The sequence below is a fragment of the Carassius auratus genome, chromosome 11, assembly GCF_003368295.1.
Source record: "Carassius auratus strain Wakin chromosome 11, ASM336829v1, whole genome shotgun sequence".
Classification (NCBI taxonomy): domain Eukaryota; kingdom Metazoa; phylum Chordata; class Actinopteri; order Cypriniformes; family Cyprinidae; genus Carassius; species Carassius auratus.
Genome location: NC_039253.1, coordinates 6,357,392 through 6,374,722, shown reverse-complemented (window position 1 = coordinate 6,374,722; position 17,331 = coordinate 6,357,392). Strand labels below are relative to the sequence as shown.

Here is a 17,331-nt window from a genome sequence, read left to right as displayed (position 1 = left end):
CATGATCATGCATCCCTAAATATAACTACTTTTTTATGTCAAAATAAGACTTGGAAAGAAATGGAAGGAAAACCTGATCTGTGTGAGATTTTAGTAAGTAATCAGTTTGGGTAAATTTATAGAAAATCTCTGCATCTGTGATTGATATTTACAGTGCTTTGAAAAAAAAATAGTTTAAAGTTAACTATTAAAAAGAACACAAGTTCACAAATAAAATAAATTGTTTAAACAACTGCCTTGAGTTAATATATTGGAATAAATGTAAAATGCTTAAAAACACTAACTTGAGTCGGTGCTAATAGCCTTGCACTACAGGTAAATCCCAGCTCCAGGACCTTTCCTGATCCTGCTCAATCTCTCTACCATTTTGCTTCACTTCTACACTGTCCTATACTAATAAAGTGAAGATATTTCATGCCTTTAATAAACAGAATATTAATTACATTGTTGATGTTAAATGTGTAATGTTTTTATTTATTTATTTTTATGATAGTGTAAATAATGTTTATTTACCCAAGAAAATGTGACTGGGACATGCATTTACATTTGTGAAAAAAAAAACGAACTTTGCCTCCTCATTTCAGAACAACACTGCACACCACTGGCTTGTAAATACTGTGTACTTTGTTATTTTTAATGTGTAAAACGTACTCTAGTGCACCCAATACTGTAAAAATATATTTCCAGCCTTATGGCACATTAATGCCATAACTATAATGATAACTATAAAGTGTTAATCATTTTAACAGTTTTGTTTTAGAATGTTTTATTTTTAATTTTATTTTTTTCAGCTAATAGATGATAAAAACACTCACAGCCAGTCCGAATCTATGTGATATTGTATTGCTAGAGCATTTAAAGCTGCAGTTGGTAACTTTTGACGCTCTAGCGGTTAATAAACAGAACTGCTTGCGTCTTGCGGAAGAACATCGTAGCTGGATCTACTTCTCTCTTTTTATGTCAATGAAGAATCACAAAGGTACTGGGTTACTCCGCCGCGGTACCCCCTAAACAATCTAAAATAGTCCGAGTATAAACACTTATTATAGATGTACCCTAATGATTCAGGACAGGCTAAAAACACGGTTTGGAAAATGGATTCATGGTGTACTCGCTTATTATATAAATTTTTCTACATTTTGAACACAAACAAAGTTACGGACCGCAGCTCTGATTGGTTGTTTCTTAACGGGAGCGGTCCGTAACTGCAAATGGCAATCGGAGCACTGGGAGGAGCCAGAGGAGCTTGATTTTTTTCACAGATTATCTGTCTCATATTCTACTGTCAGGGCATAATGACAGGTTTAACAAATATGTAAAAAATATATATTTTTTACAAAAGTTACCTACTGCAGCTTTAAGGTGGCAGAAGACAAAACTGCAAAACAATTAATAAACAAAAAGTTGTCATCCGTTAAGGTGGATAGTTACTGCTATAGTCATCTTTATAGTTAGCTGTGAATGGGCCTTTATTAGGAATGGCTTTTTCTGGCTCAAGATATTATATATATATATATATATATATATATATATATATATATATATATATATATATATATATACTTATAACTTGCTATTAGCCTTGACATTTCTTTTAAATTTCCTAAAGCAATTTATTGTTTTACTTTTTTTTTTTTGTGTGCATAAGAATATAAAGGTATTTGATAAACATAAATGGCACAGAAATGAGACTTTAGATTGCAGACTTCATGTCTTGGCAAAGTCTGAGTTTACCTGGGCATTTTCCTCAAAGAAAAATCTGAGGAGCAGGAGACTTAAGCACAAGTTGACATTTGCTCTCCATTCAATCTCACCGGCGTCTAGGAGAAGCTGTTGAGTTTGAAAAGATCTCATTTGTGATATGCCTTTTTATTCAGCACCATCTCCCTCTCTCACTCTCTCTCTCATGGCAACAGTTGCACTGGAATCTAATGACCATTTCACATTATAAATTGGGAGATCTGTGGCTCTTATGCTTCAGCTAAAGCAAAGATTCAAAAGCAAAACACACAGCACATTCTCATAAGACAATGAATAAATGAGCAGGCTCTCTTGAAAAGTTCTTCTCTTTTTCATTCTATATAATTCAACTGGGATGTGTTATAAAGGAACGCGGCATTGAAACTTATTTACAGGGTAATTAAGACTAGACTATATATCCCTTCCTGTTCCTATTCGTTATTTCTCGTCTCTCCCTTCATCTCCGTCTCTCTCTTTCCCTCTCAGTACATGTTTTGGCAGAACAAGCGAGCGATTCTGAGGACTGCCATTTAGTCTCATTGTTCTGCATCAAAGTAAGGGGCTTTTAAATTATGCTGACGACTGTGGCTTTAGAGGCAAATTTTAATCACAGAGTCAGTCGCCGTCTGCCAAGCCGCTGCCTTAAGCATTTGCCTTTCTCTCTTTCACGACCTTCTCCCATGAGTAGCCAATGAGACGCAGAGAAAAGGCTTCACAAACAAGGCTACACAAACACGCTGCTAATACTCACACAGATATAAATGTGTGAACGTAGGTGGTAGAGAAAGATAGAACAGAATAGAGCGCTGTAGACTATTTGCTCCTTCTCATGTAAACAATTATAGGTGCACACAGGCGCACGCGCCCACCATAATTAATTATGAATGTATTAAGATAAATCGCTTCAGTTTCAAACTCTACTGACATATAAAAACACAGTCACGTTCGACACGAACATCAATCAACATTCAGTCCAAATGCCAAGGCGCCGCAGCCGCATGTGGCCCTTGTCTAACTGATGTCCGACTCTTGATCTGAGGAGATCTTTGAAAAACACCTATCAAACTTGCCCTTCAAAGTAATGCCAGGCATCAGAGAGTCTCCTCTAAGCTAGGGATACAAAGGTATATCATAACTTAACTCTCAGCCTAAAGAGCTCTTTTAAATTTTCCTGAAACTCAGCCACCATGTCAGCAGCTGTGAGCTGGGCTAAAGTGACTGATCGACTGAAGTCTTTGACAAGAGGCGATGGAGGTCACTAAATACAGAACGTTTTAGGCTGAAGAAAGTGATGAACGTTCCTTCTTCAGCTGAGTGGCACAAAGGCACTGTGGGATCTCACACTGTCAATAAGCAGCATGTTTGAACAGATCCCGCATGTAGCTTTAAGTGACCCCAATAAGAACAACAACACCGATGGTGACAGAATAGCCCTAAAGGCGGTGGCTGACAAGCAGCTTGATTTTCACTGTGAGTGTTTACATGACAAATGAGCCGAAACATATTGCAGATTTCTTTATCCTTTTTTGGAATATATTCACTTAAGGTGATAAACAGTTGGTCAGCGCCAGGCATGGACAAACCATAGGGCTGATAGTGCCATCTAAAACCAGACCTTTGAATATTTTGATAGACAAAACATACAGTGCCCATATTTTAGAAATTGAAACATACAGTGTCCATCAGAAATGGAATGTAACAAAGTGTTCGTGTTTGTTCCCTGCATTTCGAAGATGCTTGTTTTACAAACAAGGCCCAGTTTGACGCCGGATTTGCATATCGTTTATTTCTTAAGGATAATGCAGTCCCAACGACAAAGGGTCACGATCGTGTATTGGAACCGCATGCGGTGAGTAAAACTGCTTCAAATATCTCTGTGTTGTTAACTTAGCTATCGGCGCGTAAGCACATCAAGTAAACAACATGCGATGTTGTCATCAAACTGCACTTTCCACATGTACAGCTTAAAAAAAAAAGACGACATAAAGTGGAACTTAGTCATTTTCCAAAACCGCTAAGCAAATATATACAGTTTCAGTACATACCACATAGAGACGTCGTTGCTGATGCTGCTCTTGTTAAATTTCAGCCTCTGGATCTGATTCTGGATCATAAATATACGCTGAATCTGACTGTTAGCCATGGTTTGTTTTGGATGTGTTTTTCCTCACGGTAATGTCACAGCTTCCAAACGCTCTCAACGCAAAAGCCTACTGTCGCTCGTGATTCTTTAGCTCCGCCCACACGTCACGCCTCCAGCGGCTCGTGTTTTTCCGGGAAAAATTGGTACAGACTATCTTTCTCTTATAAATATAATAAAACTAAAGACTTTTTGGAGTTATGAAGGATGCAGTACTACACTATAGGTACTCAAGATTAACAGGATATTGAGTGAAAACGAGCATTTCACCCTTTAAGTGTGTTTTTTAAAGTGACATTGATATTAAAAATGCATACAAGAGTTTCTTAAATTTGCATCCAATTTATTCATAAAAATCCATAATAATAGATAATAATTCAAAATAAAAAAAAAGTTAACACAGCGCCTCTCAAGTTTTTAATCCTCTTGGCACAATATAATCCTGAAGAGATAAACCGATGAACAGGGTTTATAAAGAATAATCATCTGCAAAGGTGCCTGCTGAAATGTTTTGACATTTCTCGCACACATTCATAATGAATGCGTTTTAATTGAGCGGACGGATCTAAATTGCAAAACGGGCTAACTGTGCAAAATGAGATCTGTACTTGTAAATCTGCAAAGCCACATTTCTGTTCACCCAAGGCAAGCACAAAGAAGGTCCATCCTCCTGTACGTTCCCTGCCTTCTGTAATGACTCTGTAAGCACCTATCGCATGCATGTACATGGGCCGCTCTGGAAACAGATGGAGCTTCGCTATTGCGAACAAGAATGAACACACAAACTTTCCACACTTCATCAGCCCAGTGTCACTTTTTAATGAAAGCCTTCTCTTTTTCCATTAAATTGTCAGCTCTGATGGGCATTTTCTGTTTGCATTTATTTATTTGTACACTGTATTTTCAGTGGAACGCCATTTCACCTGCCGTAAGCGGTTTTGTCTCAAATCGTGGCGGGGTGTACGTTTACAACGCTCCTTTAAGAAACTCTTCAAATTAAGAATAGTGCAATGACAAAGAGCGGCAAATCTGCTTCAGAAGGCAAATTTGGAGCCTGTCTGAATAAGGAGAGGGTGACATTTACAGATTTGATTTTCTCTCTACCTCATCATACAGTAGACACGAGCCTGCGCAAGGGTCGCTGTAGTGTCGGCCATGACTTTTTGATCCCATTTTGGAGAATGTGGGCTTTGGGGGAAACATATTAAACTATCCTGATAAGCACAGATTCAAGAAAAACTCTTTGCTCGAACCGACTCAAATGGAGGTCAAGTAAATCTAAGGCTGTTTCTGTGCAACAGATAAGGACGACAACGAAGACAACAAACACCTAAAGGAGTAAATGTTATTGAGATCAGTTACGCCACTCGTTTTGCCTCTGTTAATGGATCGATTTGGGCCCATCTGTCATATTACAGAGATGTTGCACAAAGACCGCAATCTCAAAATCAAAATCAAATCTCAAAATCTCGGACGCATCTCAAATGAAACTTTAGATTTAAAAAAAAACGAAAACTAAAAAAAAACGAAAACTAAAAAATGCAAATTGCAAAGCAGCGCACTGCAGATTGTACACATCAACTGATTTTTAGTTTTTAGTTTTTTTTTTACCTTGATCAAAAATGTCGTACATATAATAAAATGAGAAAAATAAAATACTAAATCCTCCAGTGAGATGAGGTGTCAGTTAATTATAAAACGTTGTATAATAAAGACTGAAAAATGCTGGGAAAAGCAACATTTACAGCTCCCAGTACAGATATTAAGGGGTGTCTAGGGAAATTTGTGCCTTTTTCCTCTATTTTTTTATTTTTTTCAAACTAAATTAATGTGACAGAAATAAGGGCTCATTGCACAGTAGTTCCAAGCAGACAGGAAGAAGGATGGAACTGCATATTAATTCATCAGTGCTAGTAAACTTTTCTTCAAGTGGTCTTCCCTCAACTGCTTTGTTAGCCACATGAGTTGAAGGCAGACTGGGAAAGAGGGAGGTCTTTTAACTTTCAAGTGAAAGTAGGAAAGGCTTTGATATGAAAGACGGCATAAGAAAGGAGAACGTAGCGGGTTGACATGGTCTTTCACTAAGCTGGCATTCCAACCTCCATACTACAAGCCTCCTCCACGCATCTCTCCAGGGACTTGTGCACTGCATGAAAATCAGTGGTATAGTTATCTATATGCTAATTTCAATGGGATGAAAGGTGAATATTCAGACATTGGAGAGTCACACCCACAGCGTCTGGTCAAACACAAACATCAAGACCATATTACAAAAAAACAACATAGACACGTACACAGATCGCAAAGAGATCATATGCATCTAATTTAATTATTAAGTTCACATTCTGATGATGATTTAAGCTGAGGGAGGCCTGACTGATTACAACCCGTGTTTGATAAGCAACTGCACAAGAGGAAATTACACACGCACAAAGCAGGGCTGAGCAATCTCAATATTTTTTTCCAGATTTTGCCAATATTCAGTTATTTTGCATTTGCTCTCAATGTTTTGTCTTCCATCTGCAAAATTACTAGTTAAAAAAAAATTATAATTTACATAAAAATGCTACAAAAACCAAACAAACAAACAATCTTACTACAAAATTTGTGGTTATTAACAGTACATTGTAGTGACCACTTTCTAATTTTTACCAATATACAAATACCCCAATATAAATAGGATATATGAAAATGATACAAAAAAAAATGTTGGTTATTGCAACAACAAACTGAGTTCTTTGAAGAACAAAGAAACATTACAGATTACATAGAAGATCTGTTTTTACATATCAAATTTATTGTACCACCAGTTGTTATGGTTGTTACTGCGAATCACTGCACTTTCAGATTCAGTCCCACATTTAAATAATTAACTTTGCAGTGTGTAGCTGGAAGCATGATAAATAAAACTTATATTCAAATTGTGAATGGGTTATAAAGCGAGCAAAGAGTGCTTCCTTTTAAATGACTGAAGCTGTCAATCACCTTAGTGTGAGTTCACTAACTTTAAGAATTTGTCAATGCTTTGTAATCAAACCATTATTATGGTGTTTAATTAAAGGGGGGTGAAATGCTATTTCATGCATACTGAGTTTTTTACACTGTTAAAGAGTTGGATTCCCATGCTAAACATGGACAAAGTTTCAAAAATTAAGTTGTACGTTTGAAGGAGTATTTTTGTTCCAAAAATACCTCTTCCAGTTTGTCACAAGTTTTGGAACGTTTTTTTCGAGTATGGCTCTGTGTGACGTTAGATGGAGCGGAATTTCCTTATATGGGTCCTAAGGGCACTTTTGCCGGAAGAGCACGCGCTCCCGTATAGCAGAGCACAGCAGAGACATTCACTGATCAGAGCGAGAGTGAATTGTCACAAAAGAAGTGTGTTTTTGGTTGCCAGGGCAAGACAACCCTGCACAGATTACCAAAAGAGAAACAGCATTAAGGGACCAGTGGATGGAGTTTATTTTTACAGAGCATCAATGGAGTTGTGCAAGTGTTTTTGTTTGTTCCCTGCATTTCGAAGATGCTTGTTTTACAAACAAGGCCCAATTTGATGCCGGATTTGCACATCGTTTATTTCTTAAGGATAATGCAGTCGCAACGAAAAAGGCTCATGATCGTGTGTTGGAACCGCAGGCGGTGAGTAAAACTGCTTCAAATATCTCTGTGTTGTTAACTTAGCTATCGGCGCGTAAGCACATCAAGTAAACAACATGCGATGTTGTCATCAAACTGCACTTTCCACATGTACAGCTTAAAAAAAAAAAAAAGATGACAAAGTGGAACTTAGTCATTTTCCAAAACCGCTAAGCAAATATATAAAGTTTCAGTATGTTACATACCACATAGAGACTAATTGCTGATGCTGCTCTTGTTCAATTTCAGCCTCGGGATCTGATTCTGGATCATAAATAAACGGCTGAATCTGATTGTTAGCCATGGTTTGTTTTGGTTGGTTTTGTCCTCACGGTTTCACAGCTTCCAGACGCACTCAACGCAAAAGCCTACTGTCGCTCGTGATTCTTTAGCTCCGCCCACACGTCACGCCTCCAGCCACTCGTGTTTTTCCGGGAAAAATCGGTACAGACTTTCTTTCTCTTATGAATATAATAAAACTAAAGACTTTTTGGAGTTATGAAGGATGCAGTACTACTCTATAGGTACTCAAGATTAACAGGATATTGAGTGAAAACGAGCATTTCACCCCCCCTTTAAGGAAAAGACAAAGCGTTTTGAGCAGCACTGAGTGCTCACATGCTCATAAGAGATGTCTGTGATTGGTTACAAGCTCAATACTCCAAGCATTAGTCTATCCCCATCCAAAAAGAGGAGTAAAAGTGGCTTACTAAACTTTTTAACATAATCAAAATATTCCCAAATTTCATAACGTCGGCAACATTAATCCCAATAATATTCAATGTATCGTTCAGCCGTAACCCGAGAGCATCTCTTTCTGACCCTTTGACAAACTACTTTACTGTAGACTCCTTTAGGCTACATCAACCTCAGACCGACTGTAGTTTATAAATCCACCGGCAGATAAAACGTCACATTCTGCTGTGCGTATGAGAGGCGAGATCTTTTTCTGTATGCAATAACATTTCTATTGAATTAGCAATGACTTGAAGGGTTGGAAGATGTCAGTCAAATTGATTTAGCGTCTACTGAAGTGCCTCAAGGTCACAGAGCTCGGAGCCAGACCTCGTCCAGGGAGAGTCTGCAGTGTGAACGCTTTAAAGCAGCAGGCGTGCAGAGATTCTTCAGCGAATCTGAAGAAGAGTTGAGAAAGAGGGCTGCCATGACCTCCAGCACCGGTCCTCCTTCCCGAACCCCTTTGAGGCAGAATAAAAATGTGAATCTTGGTGATAATCTGGGGTTTAACGGCTCATCTTTAAAGGGCCTGGCGGTGAAGAGCTGTTTTACTGTATCTGTCATGGCAGCTTAAGCAAGCATCACTTCAGAAAAAAAGAGCAAAGCTTGTTTTAGGACGGGATAAAGAGGGCTGACAAAAACAGATCTCAAATCGATAGTGTCCACTTGCTTTTGTGCCACAATGATAGGATACCTCTCCTTTATTCACTATTCCTTTTTTCCTCCGTGATTTGTGTTTCCCTAGCACCAAGGATGATGTTGACTGAATTCTGATCAACTCTGGACCACATTGTATGCGATGCTTTATTATAACTAATCGCACTCATATAAAGCATTTTGACAGGATGATTGTGTGATCATGATCCTCATCATATAAACTATAGTGACAGAGTGGACATAAAGAAGGGAAGATGAGGATAAAAGAACGAAAGGGATGATGATAAATCTATTTTCCCCCCACAGGGAAACGGCCTGACAATGATTCACATTTCCTCTTAAAAGAGAATAATGTGCCGTCCTAAAGCCATTAAAGGAAGCTTGTGTCCGGCCAGATCCATGACATCATTTGGCAAGCTGTTTTACCACCTTTTCTGATTCAAATGGGATCCGGGTCCAACTGGTCAGTTTCGATTTCACTCGTCCCGGCCGCTCCGAGATCAATACCAATCAAAGCAGTGATTGCTCTATTGTTCTGCTTAATACTACAGCTCCTTCACTGGCTCCGGGCCTTCATCACCATCAGCGGCCACATCTGCGCCATTCAATTGATCATTCGCCAGATAGCTATCTGGCATTTGGCTAATGAAGATTCTTTATAGAAAGGAAATGATACAAATGCAAAGCTTCTCTGTGCTTTTTCTTAACACATTAAACAACCAAAATAATGTCATCTCTCTGTGTGGGAGCTGTCTTTTGATGGAGTTGGAAAAGTTACTCATCTACTCACACTTTTTTTTTTTTTTAGATCTCTGATAAAAGTTCAAACTCATCTTAATACATCTTAAAAACAAAGGTGTTTAAAATAATCAGAATAATGCTGCAAGGAACTTTATCGAATAAACTGATATTGATTCAATATTTATTTGCCTAATCTGTAAATTATTGACTTCTATATGCTGAATACTACTAGTAATTGACTGTGCAAGATAAACATAGGTTTCAATTCATCTTTGATAAAAAATAAAAATAATAATAATAATGTCTGTGCGATCTACAGAAATAATGCAATCTAAATATTCACTAGATAATATGCAAATATATATATATATATATATATATATATATATATATATATATAATACACTAAAACTGGCTGATATTCTGAGGCGTAATATAAATGAAGTGATTAAAAAAAAACCATATGCCTCTGACATGAATTATAAAACATAAGCAGGTCCTATAAACGCCGCACAAATAGGCAAACACCAGCTTGAACCATTGTCTTACACCTGGACGCATAAAAGCAACATGCAAATCCATGCAACACTGACTACCAAAGGCATTCAGAGACATAAACAAGACAGAGGATATTGTGAATGCTCAAATACACATGGACTCAATCATGCAAATGAGTGTATGAATACAAATGGATAAAGAGTTGAGGTATGCATACAAAATGCACTTCAGAGTTCTGACAAACAATTTGGTCCCGTACCCCCCAACCCAAGCGCTCTCTCTCTCTCTCTCCATCATCACAGTTAAAAGAAAATGCATATTATCACCACTATGCTCTTCAATAGCTCCTTGTTTGAATTATGTACTGAATGTCTGAGTCTTTAGATGACTCATAATAACTTCATCTTTGTGTTAATAAAAATATGGTACACAAAAGCCATTTACACAGTGTAAGTACTATATCCCAAAATGCATTGAAAGTGAGAGATAGGATTGGTAAACAACCTCCTTTCAGTCTAGGTGCGATTTTGTCATACGTTTTCAAAAACAAGATGGTCAGCTCCATTTAAACCAGCTGGACCTGAAAGCAAGCTATGCTGCACTGGCTCAGTCGTGACTTACTCCATGAGACGAGTAAACCGAATGTGCGCTGGCACGCACAGATGAGGCATGATTGTTATGAAGAGTGACATAAGCCTCCGCCAAGTGAAGCGTCACCAGACGCCCGTCACGCTAGCGCTTGGCACAATTACCGCCAACTGTTTTAGAAGCGAGAGATGTTACGCAAGCAAAGAGTTTAAACTGCTCCAAGACAGGAGGTCGATTCTGCGATAACCTCACTTTCGTGTCTGGGCGTCCCAGGAGACTAGTGTCTCTCTCTGCTCTCTTCGTTGGTAAAGCAGTTCAGTCAACTGTTTGCATCCCTGCAACACGGACATATTTAGCAGGATCTCAATTAAATTTTATCTTAGCCAATTTAAAAGATCTGTACAGCAGCAACTTCTCTCTTAATTGCTAGGGTGTTTTTTGAAAATAAAGCCTTGGCTGATAAAGCACAGAAGATATGGGATACTGCGTTTGTGACAAGAGAGCAAATTAATGCACTGTCATCCTTCCAATTGAAGTAAGTCAAGGGATGATTCTCCCTCGGTCTCCCGAGGCTAACTGCTTCTTATCCCAGAAAATATGCAATGGCATGACAAAAAAAAAATCTGCAAATTCATATGATAGCACAACACATTTGTGAACTGAACATACATAGGCCTAAAAGGATTTTAAAAAATCGAAACATATTCTAAAGAGACTGGATGATGTGCTGTGTAGCTGCCTTATTACATTGCTGTAGTCCATCTGGGGATTTCCAGTGGTGGAGTAAAAAAGGCTACGCTGGACACTAGGGAAGACGAGAGGGGGAAAGAGAGGAACTGCAGACCAGGATTCCTCCCAATTAGCTCACTTCGACATTCTGGTTCTGTCCCAGTTGGCTCCCAAAGCTTTTCTTGGCTCAACAAAGCAAGAGAATCAGGCTGAAATGGGGTCCATGAAGAGGGCCCTCTGAACTGGATCTCCTTTTATCCTCACATTCTGACACGTCCAGGGATTCAGGGCTCACAGGCAACGTCTGCTCCTGCGTAATAACAACCAATGGCCCATTTTATTCGAAAATCAACATGTAGCCTAAACAATGGATTACCAAAGAGTGATTTAAGCCTGAGACTTTCAGCCGTTAAGCCACCAATTGCCAACATGGCCAGAGGAGGCAGAGATGTCTATCCTTCGAGCCGCTAATTACACCGTTAGCCCGCAACAACTGGGCAGAAGAACTCCTGCTGCTTAGCGTCCACATCGGAGTGTCTTCATTAAGTGAGTGTCTCTTTGAAAAAGCCTCGATCAATTAGTGAAATCACTGAGAATGGTTGGAGAGAGAGCGAAGCACAACAAGGACTCTCCAATGGAGAACCAGGATGTAAACACACCCTCATCCACACCCACGCAAGCCAACGCCTGGGCTCTGCTCAAAAAGCACCGGGCGTTGATTAGCCATGACAATGAGCTGCTGCTTCCAAAAATATGCCACTCGTACCGGAGCAGCATGGCCATGCATGAATAAACATCATCTGTAATGGAGCTGAATGAAAATGAGATGCTGGCCTTTTTTAAGCTGATCTACCAAGAAGGGCCTGTCCCTCCCGACTCCCTGCGCTAAAAGTCACCTGCTAGCTGAACGTTGCCTTGTTACGAATTGCTTTGATAGAATTTGCTAAGCTCTTGAACCTGGTAAACACGCCAGGAAAACAACCATTATTGTGCTGAGAGCAAGGTTTTAGATCATACGCTCTAGAGACTCTGAAGTCTTGTAATAATTTGATCTTTCTCTGGTTTGGGCTCTGGTAATACTATAAAAAGACTCCTGATGAACTATACATGTACCGGCTGCGAGAATGAGGTTATACAGCATGTAAACGAATGGGCAGAGAAGATGAACAGCATTTCATAACATTGTCATGTTTTGAGGGATGCAGTGGAAAAGGAAGCCAGCTCTCTTACTGTTGTTGTCTGTGTCATCGCTGACACTCTTAGGAGGAACGTGGCCGGTGTAACCGACGGCGGTTCTGTACATTCGATCCGGATTACGTATTTTCTTCAGTCCTACAGGGGACACAGTGAGGGAGGGAACAGTGAGGGGAGAAGGTCTGTAGGTACAAAAATACAAAGCCCTCTACTTTCTATTCATGCAGAGGTCATTAATTGCTTTTATTCTCACCTTCTGAATGACCCTGGTGCATTTATGCTGCGATAAAGTTTTGCCCTGCCGCAAATGACTGCTTCATGCACTACAGGTCAAAAGGTCATTTCGGGTTTATTTTAATCTCACAAAAAAATTGCTGCCATCATGCTCGGATCTGTTTTTCCAGCATCCATGTATTGCATACAAGATGCGCACGTAGGTGTGCAATCAACTAGACTGGCGAGGAGCTAAATCTACACGTTGAATCATACCACATGATAAGGTTTCTACTAATTTCTGTGGCTTACTGGATTCTGAAACGCTGTTGGCAAGGGGAAAAAAAGTGTTTTCGAGCATGGTGCACAAAATTAGCTTAAAACTAAGAATTTACTTGCTGCTCATTAAATGGACAGTTCATCCAAAAATGTAATGGTCAGCATTTACCCTGTCCATTGTCATTCCAATCTGTTTCTCATACTCTGAGATATTTTGAAGAACGTGGTTAGCCAAATAGTTATGTTTTACCATTGATCTTCATAGTAAGAAAAGAAGAGAATGAAAAAAAAAAAAAAACACATCGGTCAAAATATATTTCATAATGTTTCACAGAAGAAAGTCAAATTTTAGAATGCTATGAGGGTGAGTAAACGATTTTTATTTTTACATGAACTATCCCTTTAAGTAAACAGCAAAGACTGACACTGTATGCAACACATACAACGAGACATAAAAAGCATGCAAATTAATGGAACCGAGATCTGGAGAGCTAGACCATCCAACACTTTAATTTCCCCCTGTTGTCACCTAAACATTAGTAAACATAGCTGTTCGTTTTCATATCGACTATTTAACAGTGATGGCCAAGGATTTAGTACTGGAAGCACTGGTAAACCGGACACATTGTGCCCTCTTCTTCCAGTTGCCTAATCAATCCATACAATCAATAATTTAAAAAGGATATATTGAGTCAAAAGAAACGTCTTCAGAGTGGGAGACGCGGCAACAGAAAACAAAGCTTGCTATGTTCATTTCATCAGGAAAAACTTCAGAGAGGCTAGATAAATTTCACAAACCCCAATTTCTCCGGAGGAGCCAGTAGTATCAGTTGTATTTTTTTATGCTTCGCCGAACAGATCAGAAACACCCAGAAGCTTAATTTTAAGCAAAACCACGCTGTGAAATGTCACTTTTTATGAGCAATCAAGTATATACAGTTAAGCTTACACAGCCTGGTCCGCAGCACAATACAGATGAGTGAAAGCACGTGTGTGACAGAGAGACAAAAATACAAAAGAACCATGGAGAAAAAGACTCTCAAGTTCTTTCTAGCCAAAGAAATATTACAGAACATGACTTTGAAAACATCTAAAAGGTGATGGGGTAGTGAGAGGAGCACATTCTTGTATGTAAGCTGCCATCATCATGTTGGCAAAAACCACTGGAGGATACGCTTCCTGTGTGGAGGAAGAGAATAGAAGTGATCCAGGAAGCTGGCAAGAGCAAAGACTGTCAGATACAAATGCGTGACACAGTTTTAGGGCCGTACAGGTCAAAAGAGGCAATGTTTTCTCCTGTTCTGTGGCAGCTCAAATGGATAAAAATAGCCTAGAATCCTTCTGTCCCCAAACTTACGTTCCGTTAGGACACATTTTTCTTTCTAAGAAAGTAGAGCAAGAGCAAAGCGTTACCTGACTGGACTTGGGCAGATAAATATACACGATGAAACATAAAGAAAGGTAATACCTTTCTCTGGCCAGGTCATCTCTCAGCAATAGCAAAAAAACGAAGATGTCCACCAACAAGCAGGAAACACAAGCGTGCTAAAGCCTATAGATCCGAAGTAGTGTGTAATTAATTCATTCTAGAAAACAAATCTATAAGTTCACTAGAGAAACAGCACACATGCACTCTACCGTCCCACACAGGCGCTCTGTGAGCTCACCCAAATCACACAGGGCAACTTCGTTCGAATTCCACTTTGATGGAATTCTTTAATAGGCAAGCTTAGTTATCACTCTCCAGTGTGTGTGTGTGTGTGTGTGCGTGTTTGGGGGGGTTGAAGGGGGGTATTGATTTGCACAGCTCAATAGCACCACCCTGTGGCTGTTATGGACAAAAACTTACTTGACTGCCTTGATTTAGAAGAAAAAAAATAGTTGAATAAATAATTAAATGTTGACAAACTCATGGTTGTCATTTTAAGCTACCATAGACCTAATTTTACAACATTACTCATCAATCAGCATTTCCTCCCGCGGATGCATTAGAATCAAACTAATGTCTGACAATTTATCTGGCCCCTAGAAAACATTACGTTTTCTAAAAGGCATCTAAGTAAACGAAATACGAGGAATTCTGACGGCGAGGGAGCGTCTTGTGAATCAAAAATCTAATTTTTTTACGTCTTTCGTTAAATTCGTTACACATTTTATTCTGAAAGAATTTAATTAGGAAGTGAGGTAAACATTAAAAGCATCCCCAAAGAATGATGTATCAGATCGAATTCTAGCTAATAATAACAGCATACACTTGTTTTTATTTGCCGAGCATGGTATTAGCAAATAAGGAGAGACGTACCTTTCATTTTGCTGCCTCATTAAAATCCCGCTTCAATTTTCCAAGTGTCCTTTCCAATCCAGTTTAAATGTGTTATTATCTAAGAAAATAACTGCTGACGGCTTCAAAACAGCAGCGGCCAAAGAGTCACAGTTCTGGGGAAATATTCCACACGAGACTGAAGCATATCGAGCAGCTGTTGGTGGGTTCAGCCACTAAAAGGGGGGTTCTGGTGGGGGTGGAAAGAAATCAGTCACGTTTCAGAGCATCACCATAAATCTGCATTTATCGCTTTCGGAGTTAAAAGCGTCGCCCTGTTCAACACGAAAGAAAAATGAAGTAGTTGACCGCGTTTGACTTCACGGAGCTCGCTTGTTTGTCAGCCCACGGGGAGCGTGGATGCGGTGTGGAGGAATCCCACTCCAAAAACCAAACGCGAGTCATTTCACGCGTTCATTTCGTCTGATGCGCTCATGTGCGCGTCTCACTTAAAAGAAAAACATGTTTCTCTTCATCTAACGAAGGCTGTGGCTCGGCTTGACTCGGATGCGTGTGACTTTGAAAAACCACAGTGTGCTTTGAGATGAAAGGAGTCGCGTAATGAACGTAACCCGTGATTACCTAACTCCGTTCCCGTTATTTTAATAGCCGTCTCAGAGATGGCTAATCCCATCAGCGCTTCAGCTTTTTTGCCATTTCGTGACAAACACAAGCTAAGCGAAAATGTCATTGACTTTCTCCGCCGCGCATCCCTATCCTGACCTTCATCATCTGGAGCTTAACGCCGACAAAGCTGCGAAATGAAAAATAATAATCTTGTTATTTCTCTCTTACCTTCCGGCTTGTTTTCGGCAGCCATTTCCCCTCCGCGCGCCACATCCTCCTCCTCCTCCTCCTCGCGACCAGGGGGGGTACCACGCGCGTTCACGGCGAGGACGCGGCGAGCGGCGGGAGGCGCGTGAGTCAATACGCGTTAGCTATTGGCCGCAAATTGCTATAAATGACAATGGTGATGCTTCGTGAATTTGCGAAATCCATATCCCCCCTTTATCCATCTCTTCCACGCCATTGGTGCATCGGTTTTATTTAGGAGACACCTTTACAATGCAGCGACCAATAAGGGGTTTGGAACGGATTTAGTGGAAGCCTGTAATATGCATATATAAAAAAGCAGAATCTGTGGATTATATTTAAGTCTATACGACGAATGTTTATGAATGCATGCTTGGCAGACACCCATGTCTGTTCTGCCCACCGAGACCGTAAAAAACTATTTTATAACACTGCTAATCGAGATACGTGTCCAGCAGTCTAAGTGCTAATAACATGCCCCACTGTGTCATATAATTAGATGTTAACAGTCATGTTAGAGTCGTTAATCTGCCACTTGTGCTGAAGATAATTGTGAAACAAGAATGGCATGGGCTTAAGCATGATGACGGTTTTACAGTAAAAGGTTATTGTGTTGCAAGGCAGCAATGATGCAACAGAATTAAAAAAGAAAAAAGAAAGAAAGAAAGAAACATCTGGAGGCTCCGGTCTCGGTTATGAGTTCTGGAGCGCTGTCCATTCGTGGGTGCTGAAGGAGATGGTGCTGAAAGAACAGCTCCACCACAAACAGGCTGAGTATTACAGTATAATCAAGCCAAATCACAAGTGTTTAGCATAACAACACAGCATGTAGTGATAACTGCGAATGTTATTTGAACAACAGAATCTTAAGAATAAGAAAAATACGGATAAAAAAAAAAAAAAAATATATATATATATATATATATATATATATATATATATATATTATTGTTATGCATGCATTAGGCCTATTGTTACAATTCTGAGACACTTATACAGTTTTAAAAGATTAAAAGAGTCACATGCTACAAACATTTTAAATTACGTC

At 39.4% G+C, this 17,331-nt stretch overlaps 1 protein-coding gene across 13 annotated transcripts in view; it reads right to left on the bottom strand.

The window, feature by feature from the left end:
* LOC113110868 (calmodulin binding transcription activator 1b) overlaps window positions 1-16,441 on the bottom strand; it is a 292,263-nt gene extending 275,822 nt beyond the window's left edge. For 4 of the 13 annotated variants that reach the window (XM_026275111.1, XM_026275112.1, XM_026275121.1 and 1 more), the window contains exons 1-2: window positions 16,266-16,438; window positions 12,695-12,796 (exon numbers count right to left, since the gene is read on the bottom strand). In XM_026275111.1, the coding sequence (XP_026130896.1) occupies window positions 12,695-12,796; window positions 16,266-16,290 (127 nt within the window). In that variant the 5' untranslated portion in view covers window positions 16,291-16,438. Of the gene's footprint in view, window positions 1-12,694; window positions 12,797-15,452; window positions 15,661-16,265 lie in introns of all 13 variants that reach the window. The other 9 variants (XM_026275109.1, XM_026275110.1, XM_026275118.1 and 6 more) reach the window with 6 other exon arrangements.
* Window positions 16,442-17,331: the final 890 nt, after the last annotated feature.